Source organism: Fukomys damarensis, unplaced genomic scaffold (assembly GCF_012274545.1).
Source record: "Fukomys damarensis isolate Sample0158 unplaced genomic scaffold, DMR_v1.0_HiC HiC_scaffold_11, whole genome shotgun sequence".
Classification (NCBI taxonomy): Eukaryota; Metazoa; Chordata; class Mammalia; order Rodentia; family Bathyergidae; genus Fukomys; species Fukomys damarensis.
In genome coordinates, this window is record NW_022900923.1 from 21,946,358 (window position 1) to 21,966,722 (window position 20,365).

The 20,365-nt window shown below is 36.4% G+C and overlaps 1 protein-coding gene across 8 annotated transcripts in view; it reads left to right on the plus strand.

Annotated features, from left to right (window-relative positions):
- Nucleotides 1-20,365, plus strand: part of Axdnd1 (axonemal dynein light chain domain containing 1) — a 193,402-nt gene that overhangs the window by 33,471 nt on the left and 139,566 nt on the right. For all 8 annotated transcript variants that reach the window (XM_010630238.2, XM_010630237.2, XM_010630244.2 and 5 more), the window contains exons 5-6: nt 9,598-9,736; nt 18,128-18,213. In XM_010630238.2, coding sequence (XP_010628540.1) covers nt 9,598-9,736; nt 18,128-18,213 — 225 coding nt within the window. The remainder of the gene's footprint in view (nt 1-9,597; nt 9,737-18,127; nt 18,214-20,365) is intronic.

A 20,365-nucleotide genomic window follows, 5' to 3' on the forward strand; every position in this document is an offset into this window, starting at 1 on the left:
CTTACTAAATTGCCCAGGCTGACCTCAAACTTGTAATTCTCCTGCCTTATCTTATTGAGTAGCTGGGATTACAGGCTTTGAATTTCTGTACCCAGCTATAGGACTTTTTTTTTGTTTTTTTTGCATGCGGTGTGTGTGTGTGTGTGTGTGTGTGTGTGTGTGTATGTTTTCTGGGACTGGGGATTGAACACAGGACCTTGCACTTGCAAGGCAGTCATGATGCCACTGAGCTAAACTCCTGGCCCTATAGAACCTTTTTTGATAATCTCTTTCTTATGGGGAGCTTGTTCTAAAAGTGGTTTGGCAAATGTTACCCCAGCATTTTGGGTTGCTCACTTCTCCTTCTGGAGTTAGATTCCAGGTTCTTCTAATCTCAAACAAAGAATTGAACAAAATGAGCCAAAAGCAGTGGTAAAGTTTATTTGAAAACGTAAGAGTAAAGTGTGAGAGTGAAACTGGCTCTGCAGAGTGAGTTTGTGCCAAATAAAAGAGGAAAAAGAAAGATAAAAGTGCACCCTAGAGGATGCAGTAACCTCTGGGCTTCTCCTTGGTACCTTCCAAATCTTGAGGAAACCTATGAGAACTTCTACATGTCAGTCCTGAGAGTTGGTGCTGGGATCCCATGCTTCAGGTTGACATTAGGCATAGATCATCTTATTAAAAACCTGCTTGAGTTCTCCTGAGAAGTGCACATGTAGGGCTTTGGGAACTGTTCTGCACATGTGTTCTGGAATATTGTAATTAACATGTCAGGTCTATGTCCCAACAAGCTTTGCCATGCCCTAATCTGCCTCATCTTCAGCAGGGGAGCAGGATAGTTCCTCAAAGGGGAATCAGATATTATTTAAAATAAGAGAATGTGTATTTGGCTAGCAAAAATCAATAAATGTCCACTGTAGGTAGAAAGTAGTAGTGTATGGAATACTCTCCAGAAGAAGAATTGAAAATGAGTTTCAGTCTGACCAAAGCTGACCTTAAAATTGGGTGCAGGGACAAAGATGTCTGAAAAAGTGTTTTTTCGGTTTTTTTTTAAACAATAAGTGGCATGATTAAGACAATGCCATAGAGGGCTGGAGGTGTACCTTGGTGGTAGAGTGTGTGTTTAACAATCACAAGAATCTTTATCCCCAGCATCAAACAACAATAACAATAAGAACAACAACTATGCTATAGGGAAATAAACCTGGCATATGTATATAGAACAGTGGTGGTGAACCTATAGTATGTGTGCTGCAACAGGCTGTTTGTATCATTTAAAGCTCTAAAAGGCTTACCATTGCTAGAAAAGAATATACAGAAATATGTAGAGTATAGAGAGATTTGGAAATCCACATAAAAAGGAGTGAAAACTTTGATTAATGATTTGGCATTGGCAAGAGAAAAGAGGATCAACCACTGTAATGATTCATGGCGTCTATAGAATTAGTATTAGCCATGGATTAGACATTGAATGCAAAAGATGGGAAGGGAAGACTTCCAAGAAAATGATAGAACATTAAGCAGCAAATCAATCTCTTCAGAATTGGGAATCCAGACGCCAGAAAACAACAACTTGGGGAAGATGAGAAGGAGGGAGATGGATCCTCAGGATGCAGGGAGGAAAAATTGGATCCCACAGAGAAAGTGAAGAGACAGACCTTAATGCAGAAAAAAGGAAGGGTAACCTGCATTTTCTCCCTCATTCCTGGATCTGGACATGACAAAGGAAGATAAAATCTACAGAGACACAGTAGAAGTGCGTGACTCCAGAGGACTCTAGGGTACTCGTGGAATAAACAGTGGATGCTGTGAGCTACTACAATAGGTGGTGAGTGACTCCAGTCCAAGTAACTGCAGTGTTCCCTGGACAGTGTTTGGTTAGATGTCATTTTAGGAACAGACTAACTGAATCTGGAACTCAGAGAAGCCATGTGTTAGCTTCATCTCAGGGCTCCCAGTGTTGAAAATTCACAGTGGCTGGGAGAGGGAAAACCATGGGAAATGTCCAGGGCCAGGGAGCAATGGTCAGGCTGGCAAAAGACACCCAGAATGTTATAAATGAAACAACATGTGACAGAGGCCAGGATCAGCCTGAAATATGGACTGGCGTTCTGCCCTAATGCTACTATAGGCTTGCTGGGTTGATACAGCACACACCCTAATCCTACTGCAGGCTTGCTGGAGTTGACCACCATTAACTAACCAGCAGCTTTCTATGTCTCCCAGCAAGAACTGTCATGCCCTGAACTGGGCACTACCACAAAACTATAGATTCTGGAAGATAACCATGGACTTGAAATCACAGGGAAATTATTTTTGCCTTACTTTTTGGGTTTTCTTCAGTTTTTTTTTTTTTTCTGAGTGGGAACTTGTTTTAGTTTTTTGTTCTTGTTTTTGTTTTTTTCCTTCTTTCCCTCCCATGTCTTCACCAGTTTCTTGAGGCTTGGGTAATCTTCCTCTGTCCTTCAGCCTTGCTTAAATGTTTTTCTCTTTTTTTTTATTTTTTCTTATTACTTTTGAGTTATCTTCCTTCCCTTAGGGTAAAATCCCTCTATTGAGTGAATATTTACTGTATATAATTTTCTAATTAGTCTTAGATTTTGTTATATAACTATAAATTGTATACCTGTGGTTAAAGGTGGCAAATTAGTAGTTTCATAGTTTGTCATTTTCTAGTCTGTGATTGATGCCAGTGTTATTACTGATTATACTACTTTAGCCAAGGTGACATAGTTGTGATCAACAGTTGTGTTGAAATTCCTTGTATGCCAACACCTGGATTGTCTGGGGGTCATAAACAGTACTATAGGGCTGGGGATTTAGCTGAGTGGTTCTTTCACCTGCCTTGCAAGCACAAGGTACCAAGTTTTATCTCCAGTGCCAAAACAAACAAACAAACAAACAATGTTATAGTCCAGTCCCAAAGAACTGAGTGCTAGGTCAAACAGGCAGCAACCTTTCATCCCTAATAAATTTAAAAGGCAGGACCCTGGGGTAGACTCAAAAGCCAAAAGCCAGCTACATCTACAGAACATCTCTGAAAAGTCATTTCCTAATAAGGTCTTAAAATTGGTAATAAAGCTACCTATCACAGATAATTTATAAATCTTAAAGCAGAAAACAAAACAAAAACAAGAAAGGAAGGAAGGAAGAAAAGAAAGAAAGAAAACACATGGAAGCAAGATACAACCCATAACCCCCAACTCACCCAAGGCAATCAAGGGGGCCTTGAGGTGAAAGAAATAAAAACCACCCAGCTGAATTTTATGAAACAGTAGTAGTGGAAATAACAAAACAGATGAGTAAGTCTCTTGACAAAAGCAAAACAGAGATGATTAAAGAGTTGATGACCATAACGCACGAAATGGTTAGTGAAACTAGAGCAGATACCAATTTAAAAAAGAGATTAGGAAAGATATGAAAACCATGAGTGCCAAACATAGGAAAGAACTAGATTCCCCAAAACAGATTCAGACATAATCAGGAGATTAAAAGTTCGAGTGAAAGTGTATGCAGCAGAGTCAACTAATGTGAAGATAGAGTATCAGATCTAGAAGACAGGATTGTGATTAGTGATTAGCAAATGAAAGACCTCTTAAAAATATCAAGAGACCACACAAAAAAAAATCCAATAGCTGCTAGATGATTCAAAGAAGAATAATATATGGCTAATCAAAATAACATCAGAAGATAGCACAAAAGATATAAAAAACTTGTTCACAGAAGTAATAACAAATCTTCCCCAAAATGAAAAATAATTTGAGATACAGAGAAATGAGGTACATAGAACTCCAGTTGGCCATGATCAGAAAACTACATAAAGGCATGTAATAGTAAACATTCCAGAAATTCAGCAGAAGGGAATGTTAAAAGCTGTTAGAGAAAAGAAACAAATCACCCAGAAAGGAGAAACCACCAAAATCACAGCAGACTTCTCAACACAAACCTTCAAATCAAGGAGAGCTGTGAGTGAACTATTTCAAGCCCTAAAAGAAAACAATCTCCAACCCATATTGATGTACCCTGAAAAACTATCTTTCAAAATTGATGGAGAAATAAGATACCTCCATGAAACACCTGAAGAAATTCATGACCACCAAACAAATCAGAACTGCAAGGTGCTCTAATGGATATTCTAGAAAAAGACAACAAAGACAAGAATCCCAATAGAATTAATCCACCAGGCAAGCAAGGAGTTAGAGGGGAAATAAAGGGAATGACCAATAGGAAAATAATGCAAGGAGAAGTCAGTATATATTAGTTATAACCATAAATGTGAATAGTCTCAATTCACCAGTCAAAAGAAATAGATTGGCAGGATAGATCAAGAAACAGTATAAAACAATATATTGCATACAAGAAACATGTTTAACTCAAAAAGCAATTCATAGGCCAAAAGTCAAAAGATGGAAAACAATACTCCATATGACAGGAACCTGGAAAAAAACCAGCTATTCTATTAGCAGACAGAGTGGATTTCAAGCCCAGACTGTTCAGAAGAGACAGAGAAAGTCACCACATAATTGCAAAGGGAACAATCCAAGAGGAAGAGATAATCCTAATACTGGCACACCCAACTGCATAAAACAAATACTAATGAATATGAAAAATCAGATGAGCACTAATACAGTTTTAATGGGGGACCTCAGTATATCACTGTCACAAATAGACAGCTCAACTAGACAAAAATATCAAATATCAGAGCTGAAGCAAACCTTTCAACAAATGGACTTAGTAGATATCTATGTAGTGTTTACCCAACAAGAGCAAAATGCACATTTCTCTCAGCAACACATGGGACTTTCTCCAAATTAGACTACATACTAACTCATAGAACATGTGTAAGTACATGCAAAGTAATTGAAATTATCCCTTGCATATTATCAGATCATAGTGCAATGATATTGGAAATCAATGACATAAGAAACCACAAAAACTACATAAATGCATGGAAATTAAAAAATACTCTCCTGAAAACCAAAGGGTCACAGATAAAATTAAAGAAATCAGACAGTTTCTACAAGTAAACAACAATGCCAATAGGACATGGTACTCAATGAAAGCTGTCCTTTGAGGGAAAGTTAGAGCAGTGAGTTCCCACATCAAAAAACAGTGAGCTCCAACAAATAACCTAACGTTCAACCTCAAGGATGTAGAAAAACAAGAGCAAGTTAAACCCCCAGTCCATACAGGGAGGAAATTATAGAGATCAGAACAGAAATTAGTGCTATTGAAGTTATGAAAACAATATAAAGAATTAATGAATCAAAGACTTGGTTCTTTGAAAAATTAAATAGACAAACCCCTAGTCAACGATATCAAAAAAGGAAAAATCCAAATCCATGCAATTGGGAAAGAAAAGAGTGAAATCACAACAGGTCCTGCAGAAATCCAGAAGATCATCAATACCTACTTTTAGAACCTATACATAGTCTAAGAAGACAGGAAACACAGAAGGAATTGACAAATTTTCTATGTACATATGAATTACCAAAGTTGAATCAAGAAGATATAAAAATTCTAAATAACCCAGTGTCAATAAGTGAAATTGAAGAAGTAATTTTAAAAAACTACCAACAAGGAAAAGCCCAGGTCTAGATTGATTCACTGCTAAATTCTACCAGAACTTTAGAGAGGATCTAATGCAACTATGCCTTAAACTCTAATGAAACTGAAAGGGAAGCAATATTCCCAAACTCATCCCTGAAACCAAGCATTACCCTGATATCAAAAGCAGAGATAGGTTGAACCAAAAAAGAACTGCAGGCTAATCTCCCTAGTGAGCACAGGTGCTAAAACCCCCAATAAGATACTGGCAAACAGAATGCAGCAAATTATCAAAAAGATTGTACACCATGACCAAGTAGGATTTATTCCAGGGCTCATTCAACATATGCAAATCAATAAATACCACATTAACAGAATGAAAGACATAAACATGATCATCTCCATAGCTGCAGAGAAAGCATTTGCAAAGTCCAATATACATTCATTATAAAAACCCTACAGAAAATTGGAATAGAAAGTCCTTATCTCAATCTGATAAAAGCCATGTATGACAAACCAACACCCAATATCATACATACTAAATGGACAAAAACTAAAAATTTTCAAAATTCAGAAACAAGACCAAGGGTGCCCACTACCACCACTCTTGTTCAATATTGTTCTGTAAACATTAGCCAAGCAATTAGAGAAGAGAAAGAAGTGAAAGGAATACAGATAGGAAAGGAAAAAATTAAATTTATCATTACTTGCTGGTGACATGATACTCTACATAGACCTCAGAAACTTCACCAAAGTACTCCTAGAATTAATAACCAAAAATGGCAGCCTAACAGAATACAAAGAGGACACTCAAATCAATAGAATTTCTGTACATGAATGCCAAACTCACTGAGACAGAAATTAGGGAAACAATATCTTTCACAATAGCATCAAGAAAAACGAAGCCTGGAGTGGTGGCACATGCTTGTAATCCCAGCACTTGGGAGGCTGAGACAGGAGGATCACTGTGAATTTGAGCCCAGCCTGGGCTACAGTCTCAACTACATCATGAGACCCTGTCTCAAAAACAACAACAACAACAACAACAACAACAACAACAACAACAACAACAACTTATGAATCAATCTGATGAAGGAAGCAAAAGATAAATACTTTGAAAACTATAGTACTGTATAAAAGATCTAAGAGGATATCAGAAAATGGAAAGATATCCCTTGTTCTTGAATAAGCAAAACTAAAATAGTGAAAATGGTCATATTTCCAAAACCAATATATAGAGTTAATGTAACCACTATCAAAATGCCAGAAACATGCCTTACAGAAATAGAGGCAACAATCCTAAATTCATTTGGAGCCAGAAGAGACCTAGAATAGTAAAAGCCATTCTGGGCAACAAGGGCAAGGCAGAAGGCATTGCAATCCCCAATTTGAAGTTATACTACAAAACTATTGTGATAAAAACAGTATAGAACTGGCACAACAAAACAAAATAAAACAAAAACAAAGCAGGAGGATCAATGGAACAGAATAGAAGATGTAGACACAACAAGCACACTCAGCTTCCTTATCTTTGACAAAGGGGCCAAACCCCTTCACTGGAAGAAAGATGGCCTCTTTAATAAATGGTGCTAGGAAAACTGGCTTTCCACATGCCAAAGACTGAAACTAGACCAATATCTCTCACTATGCACTAAACTAAAATAAAAATAGATCAAAGATCTAAATATTAAAACAGAAATAATAAATATGCTAGAAGAGAGAATAAGAACTGTTGAAGACATGGGTGTAGGCAGACTTTATGAACAAAACCTCAGTTGCACAGGAAATATTACAAAGAATCAACAACTAGGACCACAGCAGATTAAAAACTTTTTCCACAGAAAGAGAAACTACCAACAAAGTGAAAAGACAACCCACAATGTAGAAAATTTTTCACCAGGTATTCCTCAGGCAAATGACTCTCATCTAGTGTATATACAGAATTCAAAATAATCAGACCCCCGCCCCAAATTTAAAGACCCAATCCAAAAATGAGCATCTGAACTCAATAGACATTTCTCAGATGAATAAGTACAAACAAACAAATTATGAAAAAATGCTCAACATCACCAGCCATTTGAGAAATGCAAATTGAAACAACACTGAGATTCCATCTCATTCTAGGCAGAATGGCTATCATCAGGAAATCAATAACAAACACTGTTGAGGTTGTGTCAAAAAAGGAACCCTTCTTCAATGTTTTTTTTTTGAGACAGGGTCTTACTGTGTAGTTAGTTGAGACTGACCTGGAACTCACTAGGTAGCCCAGGCTGGTCTTGAACTCACAGCGATACTCCTGCCTCAGCCTCCTGAGTGCTGGGATTACAGGTGTGTGCCACCACACCCGGCCCTCTTCTTCATTGTTGATGGAAGTATAGTCTGGTGTAAATACTATGGAAATCAGTATGAATATTCCTCAAAAAACTACAACAAGAAGTCCCATTTGAATATTCCCTCATTAGATATCTTCCTGAAAGAGTTAAAAGCATCATACCACAGTGATACATGCATACCCATGTTTATAGCAGGACAACTTATCTTAGAAACAGCCCAAATGCCCAACACCAGATGACTAGAGAAAACATGGCATTTGTATGTAATGGAGTACTACACTGCCATGAAGAAAGACACACGACTAATTTGTAGAAAAATGGATTCACCTTGAGACCATGATTTTTTTTTGTACTGGGGATAGCACTGGGGTCCTTGTGCTTGTGAGGCAGGTGGCAGCACCACTGAGCTAAACCCTTGGCTCTAAGAGTATAATCTTAAGTGAAATAAATGAGACACAAAAGTTTAAATATCATACTGTGTCTCATGAGAAACTCAGAAGGCAAATAAGGAGAATAATGATGGATAAATATTTGGAATTAGGAAAAACATTTTCAAATAGGACAGGGGAACAAAAGGGGGAGAAGGGAAGGAAGAGAGATGGAAAAAGAATAGAAGGAAAAAATGGAAACAAAGCTATTGTAAATAAAGGGAAGAGAGGTTGAAGGGAGGGGAGGGGAATGGGAAAAAAAGAAAAATCAGGATATATTATGTATAGGTACAAATTCCTTATGATGATTGTGATCAATGTGTATGATAAATATGTACTAATAAAAAAGTTTTTAAAAGGGATAAAATTGGAGGGTCTCAGTAATGGATTCTAGTGAGAGTTAGATGTAGTAAGGATAGTGAATTAGTGAATACAAGAGGATGAAACAATAGAATGGAAGGACTCAATTGTTCCGGCAAGTAACGGTTGGGATAAGGTGTTGATGACATTGCCAAGAGAGAAAAGGTATAGGGAGAAGAGTAGAGATATGAGGATTCATATTTGTGGAACATTTCTGTTTAGTAGCAGGAGGGCACAGAGAAGTCTACCTAAGATGGAGCAGTTGGGACAAAAAAAACACAAGTATCTAGTAACACAGATAATAGAGAAAGAGTTTTCAAACAGAGAGATGGTCAATTTTGGAAAATATACCAGAGAAATATAGTGGAAATGACTGATAAGATATAATTTGACTTCAGAGTGGCAAATCATCATGAGCTTTCTGGAAAATTGTTTCAGGATAGAGATGTGGGTGGAAGTCAGATTGTAGGGAAGTTTAATGAACAGAAATTGAGAGATGATTGACAGATAGACAAGCCAATCATGATGAAATAATAGCAGGGTTACGGTAAAGCAAATATGTTTAGAAGGGGAAAAGACAGGTTATAGACCAAGAGGAATGTTTCAGTGTAGGAAAGACACAGAAGTTATGATTGTTAGACCAGAATACTCAGTGATGTAGGCAAGGATGGACTCAAGTGGATAAATTAAAGGAATAACCATGGAAAAGAGAATTTATCTTAGCCTAAGACTGAATGAAAGATTTTGTGATGTGAATGAGATTTCATATAGAGGAATAATGTTGGAGAAACTTGTATCTAATGCTCTGATCTTCTTAGAAAGTATGAGGTAAGGAGATCAGTTTTGCTGACATAAATGACCACTTTATTCACTAGTAGGATCTTACTCCCTCTTGTTTAGTAGCCAGAGTGAAAGTTTATTTTTGTAATGCACATTTTTCTTATTTTTAGGGATATTTCTTTTCTATATGATGTTAAATATGTAAAAGGAGAGACTAGAGAGAATGCAGTTTGTCCCCCACATTCAGACCATGCATTACAATCCAAAAATGATCACAACAAGAATGGTGGTGTCATCGTGCCTCATAAGGTAAAACATTTGATAATCTTCTCTCCCTCTTTCTATCTTTTAATAACTTCCCCCAAATATAAAATAATGTCATACTATAAAAATAGCCTGCATTGCTTATTGTGTTATTTCCTTTAAAAGCTATTTAGTGGGCAAAGACAAAAAATACCTTAAGGTGTTTTCCAACACTGTTGCCATTTTAGAAAATACAGTGGGAAGAGATATTTCCTTCTAGAAATCCACATACAAAGTTGTAGATTTCTTATTCATAGTATGATGCTAAGCTGAATTTTAGTTTTCCTACTGAATTAAAAAAATAATGAATTTGTTTCTTTTTGTTTTGTGTTGTTTTTTGTGATAAGATCTTGCTATGTAGCCCAGGCTGACCTTGAACTCTCAGTGATCCTCCTGCCTCAGCCTCCTCAGTGCTGGGATTACAGGGCTATGCCACTATGCCCAGTTTAATAATGAATTTTTGAATACACTTGGATCTCTATATCTGAGAGTTCCTCTACTGCATATGCCACCACCCAAAATAGGAAATATTTTTTAAATTGCATGTTGTAAACCTGTATAGACTTTTTCTTGTCATTATTCCTCAATAATTCAGTATCAGTTATTTATATAACATTAATATTAAGTATTATAAATAATCTAGATATATTTAAATAAATGAGAGGATGTGTATGGATTATATGCAAATAAAATAAAATTTTATTTTATTGCACTTGCAAGGCAGGAGGTGGAACCACTGAGCTAAATCCCTGACTCTGTGCCATTTTATATAGTAGACTTGGATATCTGCAGATTTTTGGTATGTGTGGGGATTCTTGGAACCAGCCTTTGTCAGATATCAAAGGGCGATTGCCCTAGAAATAAACTTGTTCTCAAATTCATGCTTACTTTTAAAAAGTAATTCTGCTTAAAGTTTTGTTCCTGTTGTTTGCTATCATGTACATTACTAAGATACTATTATTTCTGTAGTCAAGATCTCTCAACTTAGTAAATAGTATCCCTTTTGTGTATAGGAAAGGGAGAAGCTGAACTATTCTTATTCATAGATGACGTGATCCTATACATAGAAGACTCCAAAAAATTCCACCAAAAAGCCCCTAGAAATACTAAACAAATTCAGCAAAGTAGCAGGATGCAAAATCAATACACAAAATTCAATAGCATTTCTGTAACAAACAATGAACATACTGAGAAATAAATCAAGAAAACAATACCTTCATAGTAGCTTCAAAAATATTAGTATTAACCTAATCAAGGAAATGAAACACCTCTATGATGAAAATTATAGTACTCTGAAAAAGGAGATTGAATAGGATACCAGAAAATACAAATGCATCCTTTGTTCTTGGATAGTCAAAGCTAATAGTGTCACAGTGGCGATATATATATATATATATTTTTTTTTTTCATGAGCAAAAAGTTGCCTTAACAAAGGCGAAACAGGCTACATCTGTTGAAATGAGAAGACACGTAAATAAGTCTCAAAACCAGACTTTCACATCACCTAAGGCAACCCCAAAGGACAACAAGATGTAACAATCTCCACCACCTAGACTCTGTAAACTGGCAATGAAAGAGGACCTAGAAAAAATGAAATCAGAAATAACTTCTCAGAAAACAACAGAGATTGCATCCATAGTGCAAGTCATGATTAATAAATCTAGAGCAGACACAGATAAAAAATAGAGATGAGGAATATGATGGAATCCCAACATAGGAAAAAATGGAATCCATAAAACAGATGCAAGCAGATTTCCAGGAGATTAAAAACTCCATTGAATGTTCATGCAGCACAATGAACCAATGTGAGTACAGAATTTCAGATATAGGAGTCAGGATAGCAATTAGTGACCAGGAAAAGAAAATTTTCTCAATAGTAAGGGACCACGAGAAATCAATTCAGCAGCTGCTAGAAGATGCAAGGAAGAATAACATAAGACTGATTGGAGTTAATGAAGAAACAGGAGAGAGTGCAAAAGATATAAAGAAAAACTTCACAGAAGTAATGGCAGAAAACTTCCCAAGTAGGGGGGAAAAATCTCAACATACAGATAAGTGAGGCATATCGGACTCCAACTAGCAGTGATCAAAAAATATCTACACATAGGCATATAATAGTTAAACTTCCAGAAACTTAAAAGAACAAAATTCTACAAGCAGTTAGAAGAAAGAAATAGATCACATACAAAGGAAAACCCGTCAGAATCACAGCAGACTTCTCCACACAAACTCTCAAGGCAAGAAGAGCTTGGAATGACATATTTCAAGCCCTAAAAGAAAACAACCTCCAACTCAGATTGATGTACCCTGCAAAACTATCTTTCAAAATTTACCAAGAAATAAGGTACTTGTATTAAAAAGAGGACTTGAGGAACTTTATGAAGACCAAACCAGCACTCCAAAAACTTTTAAACAGTATCTTAGGAAAAGATAATGAGGATCACAACCCCATGAAGCCCAGCAGAATGATTCCAGTAGGTATAACAAGAAATTAAACACAAAGGAGGAAAATCCAACAAAAAGAAAAAGTCATGACAAGGATAAGTATGCATATCAGTTATAACCATCAATGTAAATGGTCTAAATTTACCAATCAAAAGAAATAGACCAGCAGAATGGATCAAGAAGCAAGACCTAACAATATGCTGCATACATGAAACACTCCTAATTAAAAAAGAAACTAATAGATGAAAGTTAAAGGATGGAAAACAATATTTCATGTGACAGGACTGCCCCCCCCAAAGCAGGTGTAGCTATCCTCTTTGCAGATCAAGTGGATTTCAAACCAACACTGATTAAGAGGGACAAAGAAGGATACTACATCCTTGTAAGGGGAAAAATCTAAGAGGAAGAGATGACAATCATAAATATATATGCACCAAGTACTAGTGCACCCAACTATATAAAACAAATAGTAATGGACATGAAAAATCAAGTAAGCACTAATGTAATAATAGTTTGGGATCTCAATACCCCACTGCCACATAGACCAACTAGACAAAATAAACAATGAAATATTAGAACTCAATAAAACTTTTTAACAAATGAATTTAACAGATGTTTACAGAGTGTTCCATTCCACAAAATCAGAATACACTTTCTTTTCGGCTGCACATGGGTCATTCTCCAAAATAGACCACATACTTGCTCATAGAACCTGTTTAAGTAAGTGCAAAGGAATTGAAGGTATCCCCTGTACATTATCAGACCATAGTGCAGATCTGTAGCAAAGGAAATCTAAAGAATTTTATAAACACATGGAAATTGAACAACACACTTCTGAATAAAGTGGGTCACAGAGGAAATTAAAGAAGAAATCAGACAGTTTCTACAACTAAATGACAATGTCAGTACCACATACCAGAATCTATGGGACACAATGAAAGCAGTCTTACAAGCAAAATTCATAGCAGTGGATACTCTTATTAGGAAAACAGAGTGAGCTGAAATATCCTGATGCTGAAGCTCAGACTTCTAGAAAAAGAAGAGCAGGAAAAACCCAAAGCTCATACAAGGGAGGAAATGATAAATATCAGAGCAGAAATCAATGCAATGGAAACTAAGAGAATGATACAAAAAAAATCAATAAAGCCAAGAGTTGGTTCTTTGAAAGAATAACCAAAATCAACAAACTCTTAGCCAACCATATCAAAAAAAGGAAAGACCCAAATCCATGCAATTAGGAATTAATAAGGTGAAATTACAACAGTCCCAGCAGAAATCAAAAGGATCATCAATACCTACTTCAAGAACCTATATGGGGCCAGGGATTTAGCTCAGTGATTCTGCCGCCTGCCTTGCAAGCACTAGGACCTGAGTTCAATCCCTGATACCAAAGGGGGGAAAAAAAGAACCTGTATGTGGGACAGAGATATTTAGCTCAGTGGTGCTACTGCCTGTGTCACAAGTGCAAGGTCCTGAGTTTGATGCCTGGTACCAAACAAACAAGAACTTATATGCCAATAAGGTGAAAAACACAGAAGAAATGGACAGATTCCTAGATGTGTATAAATTACAAAAGTTGAATGAAGAGACCTAAAAATTCTAACCAACCCATTATCAATCAGTGAATTTGAAAATGTAATTAAAAACTTGCCAACTAGGAAAAGCCTGGGCTTTGATGGCTTCGCTGCTGGATTCTACAATTTAGAGAAGAACTATTGCCACTACTGTTTAAACTCTTCAATGAAATTGAATGGGAAGCAGTACTCCTCAATTCATTCCTGGAAGCAAGCAACACCTTGACCTCAAAAGCAGAAAAAGACCCAACCAAAAAAGGGAACTATAGACCAATCTCACTAATGAACATAGATGCAAAATCCTTAATAAAATGCTGGCAAATAGAATACAGAAGATCATCAAGAAGATCATACAACCTGACCAAGTGGGATTCATCTCAGGGATACGGGGATGGTTCAACATATGCAAATCAATAAATACACTATATTAATAGAGCCAAGGACAAAAGCCATATGAGCATCTCAGTAGATGCAGAAAAGGCATCTGACAAAAACCAACATGCATTCATGATAAAACCCTACAAAAAATTGGAATAGACAGTCTTTATCTCAACTTGATAAAAGCCATCTATGAAAAACCAACAGCCAATATCATACTAAATGGTCAAAAACTGAAATCCTTCATACTAAAATCAGGAACAAGCCAAGAATTCCACTATTGCCACTCCTGTCCAATATAGTTTTGGAAACAGCCACAGCAATTAGACAAGAGAAAGAAGTAAAAGAAATAGAGATAGGAAATGAAGATGTTAAATTGTCATTATTCGTAGATGACACGATACTCCACATAGACAACCCCAAGAACTCCACCAAAAGTCTTCTAGACTTAATAACCAAATTCAGTGAAGTGGCTGGATACAAGGTCAGCACACAAAAATCAATAGCTTTCCTGTGCATAAACAACAGACTCACTGAAAAAAGAACTAGAGGAACAACTCCCTTTACAATAGCATCCATAAAAATGAAATGCATAGGAATCAACCTAATGAAAGAAACTAAAGACTTCTACTCTGAAACTATAGCACTCTGAAAAAAGAGATTTGAAGAGGATATCTGAAGATGAAGAGACATCCCTTGCTTCTGGGTAGGAAGAACCAATTAGTGAAAATGGCCATAATTCCAAAACTGCTATATAGATTCAATGCAATCCTAATAGAAATTGCAAGAGCATACTTCACAGACCTTGAGAAAACAATCCAAAAATTCATTTGGAATAAGAAGAGACCTAGAATAGCAAAAGCAATTCTAGGCAACAAAGACAAGGTAGGGGGTATCACAATCCCCAATTTGAAACTATACTACAAAGCTACTGTGATAAAGACAGCACTGTAATGGCAAAGAAACAGACCTTAGGATCAATGAAACCAATTAGAAGATTCAGAAACAACTCCAGACACTTCATCTTCAATGAAAGAGCCCAACACCTTCACTGAAGAAAGATAGCATCTTTAATAAATAGTTCTGGAGGGCTGGGGATTTAGCTCAGTGGTTCCACTGCCTGCCTTGCAAGTTTAATCCAAAGTTTGATCCCCAGTACCAAAAAAAAAAAAAAGTGTTGGAAAAATTGGGTTTCAACTTGCCACAGATTAAAACTAGATCTATATCTCTTACCATGCACTAAACTAAAATTGAAATGGATTAAAGATCTAACTATTAAACAGAAACAGCCAAGTATGGTGGTGCATGCCTGAGGCAGGAGGATTGCTGCAAGTTTGAGACCAGCCTGGGCTACATAGTTAGTTCCAGGGCAGTCTGAACTACATAGTGAGACCCTGTCTCAAAACACCAACCAACCAACCAAACAAACAAAAAAAACAGAAACATTGAACTAATTGGAAGAGAGGTTAGGTAGAAGTCTTGAAGACATTGGTGTAGGAAAAGATGTCATGAACAAAACCTCAGTTGCATGTGTTCTAGCTCACCGAGTAGCATCTCTTCTTATTAAAAAGCTTCTGTACACAAGAGAAACCACCAACAGTGTGAAGAGACAACCCACAATGTGGTAAAAAAAATTTTGCAGCTGTTCTTCAGACAAAGGTCTACTATCTAGAATATACATATAATTTTAAAAAGTCAGACTCCCCCTAATTTAAAGATCTGATAAAAAAAATGGGCATCTGAAATGAACAGACATTTCTCAGTCAGAGAAATAGAAATAGCAGATAAACATGAAAAAACGTTCAATATCTCTGATCATTTTGGAGATACAAATGAAAACAACACTGAGATTCTACCTCACCCCACAAAGAATGGCTGGCTATGATGACATAGACCAATAACAAATACTGGCAGGGCTGTGGGGAAAAATGAACCCTTCTCCACTGTTGGTGGGAGTGTAGACTGGTGCAACAACTGTAGGAATCAGTATGGAGATACCTCAAAGAACTAGGATTGGCATTCCAATTTGACCCAGTTATTCTCCTGCTGGTGTCTTCTCAAAAGAATTAAAAGGATCATACAACAGCGATATATGTGCACCCATCTTCATGACAGCACAGATTATAATAAAACTTGGAAACAATCTAATGCTCATCAATTGGAGACTGGATAAAGAAAATGTGTATGTTTTTTTAAAAAAATAAAATGGGCCTGCCTTGCAAGCACAAGGAGCCAAGTTCAATCGCCGGTACCAATAAATAAATAAATAAATAAATAAATAAAATGGAGTACTACTCAGCTATAAAGAATGAGAAACTAGAGACATTTATAGCTAAATGGATGCACATTGAGGTGATACTTTTAAGTGAAATAAACAGGACACAGACATGTAAATACAGAATTGTTTTCTGGCATGAGAAACTGAAAGTGTAAATAAGGATCAAAATGTATAACAGATAATTGAAATAGGAAGAAAAGGTACAAAGAGGAAAGAGATGTGAGAGAGGTGGGGGAAAGAAAGAAAGGAATTAACGTGAAAAAATGGAAACAAAGTCTTTGTATATATAGAGAGGTGGAGGGGTTGGAGGGAGGGCAGGGGAATGGGGAAAAATGAATCAAGATATATTATGCAAAGGTACAAATCTCCAATGAAGAATGTCATTATATTGTATACCTAAAATGTATCAATAGAAAAACCCAGCATGGTACAGCACAAAAATAGATATGTGGATCAAAGGAACAGAATAGAGAATGCAGAATCAATTCCAGGTACACTCAGACATCTGACCTTTGACATGGGTAGAAAAACAGGCTGAAGAAAAGAGAGTTCTTTGGCAAATAGAGCTGGGAACACTCGTTGAACATCAGTGACACAAATAAAACCAAGAGTCAATAAATGGCATTATATCAAATTAAAATCTTTTGCACAGCAACGGAAACCACCAACAGAGTGAAAAGACAACCTTCACATTGGGAGAACATTTTTTTCCTCAGCTATACCTCAAATAAAGGAGTAATATCTACAATATATAAATAACTCAAAAAATACTTAGACCCCCTAAATAAAAGACCCAATCAAAAAATATTCAATTGAATCGATACTTTTTAGGAGGAAACATACAAATGGCTAATAAGTACATGAAGTAATGTCCAACATCTCTGTGCATTAGAGAAACACAAATTAAAACAGTGCTGAGATTCCATCTTACTCCAGAAAGAATGGGTGTCATCAAGAAATCAAACAACACATGCTGGTGAGGTTGTGTGTGTGGGGAAGAAACCATCCTACATTGCTGGTGGGAATGTAAACTAGCACAACCACTATAGAAATAAGTATGATTTCCCCAAAGAACTAGAAATTTCTTTTGACCCAGCTATTTCCCTTCTAGGTATTCTTCTGAAAGTATTAAAGACTTAATATTATAGTGCTACATGCATACCCATGTTTATAGCAGCACAATTCATAATAGTTAAATCTTGAAAGTGGCCAGTATGTCCACAAACAGATGAATGAATAAAGGAAAGGTGATGTGTATACACAATGGAGTACGATTCAGGCATAAGTAAGGATACATTTGAGTCATTTGTAGGAAAATAATCTCAAGACCATAATCTTAAGTGAAATCAGATACACAAGATTAAATGTCACATGGTTTCTCTTACAGATAAAACCCAAAGTATAAATAATTCAAAGATCAAAATAAATGACAGATTATAGGAAACAAGAAGCTAATGGGAAGGGGATCTAGAGATGGAGGGAAGAGGGGGAGGGGAGTGGAGGAAAGGGAAGTAGTGAGATCGAGGTGTATGTGTGCTGCTGAAGTGAGCACGGGATGGAGGCGTGATGTGTGCCGGTACCTGCTCTGCAAGAGGAAGGTGTTTGTCACACAGGTGTACTAATAAAAATGCATAGTATCCCTTTGGGGTAGGAATTAGGTTCACACAGCTCAACTTTCTCACCTATTAATATATTTATTCTTCTCTTCTTTCATTTTTTAAGCCAAAGAGATTAACAGACAGTCTCATTCCAGAAGAATTCCATATTGTGTCAAGTACAGGAGTTTCAGGTTTGGAGTGCTATGATGAGTGAGTATATGACACATATCAAATACTGGACATACTGAACTATTTTCTCCTTCCTATGCATAGAAGAACCTGAAAACAACACAGTTATATCCTAATGCAGTGAGAAAACGTGGGCTAGCTGCCCTGATACAATTGAAGAGATATTTTTAAAACTAATGAAGACTCCATGGTTTGGGGTTGTAGTAATTAAATGACTAAATTGTTCTTTGTTCCTTTCTGCTAATTTTGAACTTTGAAAAATGGAACTTTGTTCTGAATGAACTTTGTTCTTTACTGTATCTTTTAAGTATGGCTTATACATTGTCATGACCATGCAGACAAAGGAAAGTAGTAGCCCTTTAAGTCAGAATCTCAGACTTGTCATCTCATTTTCTTGGATTCTCTACTGATGGGATTGAAAATGAGATCTTGGTTTTATTTTCTGAGACAACATTTGAATGTCTCATAGTTTAAAAAAGTAGAACTTTAGATTTTTGTTTGTTTGTTTTTGAGACAGGATCTTGCTATGTAGTTTAGGCTGGCCTTGAACTCACCAAATGGCTTTGAGCTTTTGGCAGTTCTCCTGCCTCAGCCTTCTGAGTGTTGGAGTTATAGTCATGTGCCACCACACTTGGCTATAAAACAACTAGAATTTTGGACTAAGGTTTTATAAGAAAGAATTGGAGAAGCTGTCACTCCTTGGTTGTTATGTGTGTTATATGGCATTTCCTGTGAGAGAGTGTTTTGAACAACAATTGGCCAGAGACAACTAAATGGAACTCATTTTGGGGGGTAACTTTTTATTTTCATTTGATTCCAAACTCATAAAAAGTTGTAAAAATAGGACAAGGAATTCCCATGTACCTTCTTGCCTGATTCACTGAGTGTTTATTATATTCGGCCTCATTTGCTTTTATACTCACACACACACACACACACACACACACACACGAATATAAAACTGTTAAGAGTAAATTTGAAATATCATATCCCTGTACCACCAAATAATGTATATTTCCCGGCAACCCATTAATTACAGATCTATGGATGACTTTTTTAGGCTACATAAATTTTTTCTGTATTTATTAGCTTGTAGTTTACCACCTAGACTCATATTTCTTTCATTTTTGATATTTTTTAGTAGCTCTTGAGCTATGTGACATTTTAAAATGTCATATTTATTTAGCAATTAAAAAAATTTTTGGTACTGTGGATCAAACTCAGGACCTTGTGCTTGCAAGTCAGGCACGGTGCCACTGAGCTAAATCTCCAGCCCCAATGTGTGTGTGTTTGTGTGTGTTTTTTGAAACAGGTTCTCATTATGTAGTTGGGACTGACCTGGAACTCACTATGTAGCCCAGGTTGGTCTCAAACTCACAGCTATCCTCCTACCTCAGCCTCCTGAATGCTGGTAATATAGGCGTGCAGTGTGTATTTTTAATATGGAATAGTGATGTTTGTTTTGGGGAATTAGTACATGCACATAACATATGTTGATTTTTAATCCCTTTCTTCCCCTTTTCCCTTTTCTTCCTCCTCCGCCATCACTTTCTCCATCTCCAAGAGTCTAACTTCTAGTTTCCTGTCATCTCTCCTCTATTAGTTAATTTGTTCATTTATTATTATTTTTTTAATTTTATTGAGTTTATTGGTACATTTTAGGGATACAGTACAGTTACATACATGCACATAATATGTTGATTTTTAATCCCTTTCTTCCCCTTTTCCCTTTTCTTCCTCCTCCGCCATCACTTTCTCCATCTCCAAGAGTCTAACTTCTAGTTTCCTGTCATCTCTCCTCTATTAGTTAATTTGTTCATTTTTTATTATTTTTTTAATTTTATTGAGTTTATTGGTACATTTTAGGGATACAGTACAGTTACATTCATTGTTGGGATCATGTACCTTTACATGGCAAGTCTTGATTCTCATTTTTTCCCCTTACCTCTGCCCTCCCTTCACCCCCTCCTCCCCTCCCCATCTACAAACACTTTATTTTCATCTTTTCATTCTCTCACATTTTTTTCTTTTCCCTTTTTGTTCTTCCCCTACGTATCACACCTTCCCTACACCTTTAGCTCCTTTCTTCAAATTTCTAAATGTCAGTAATCTTATTAGAATCTTATGCATTGTTGCAGAATATTCACACCAGGGAAACTATTTGGTATTTACA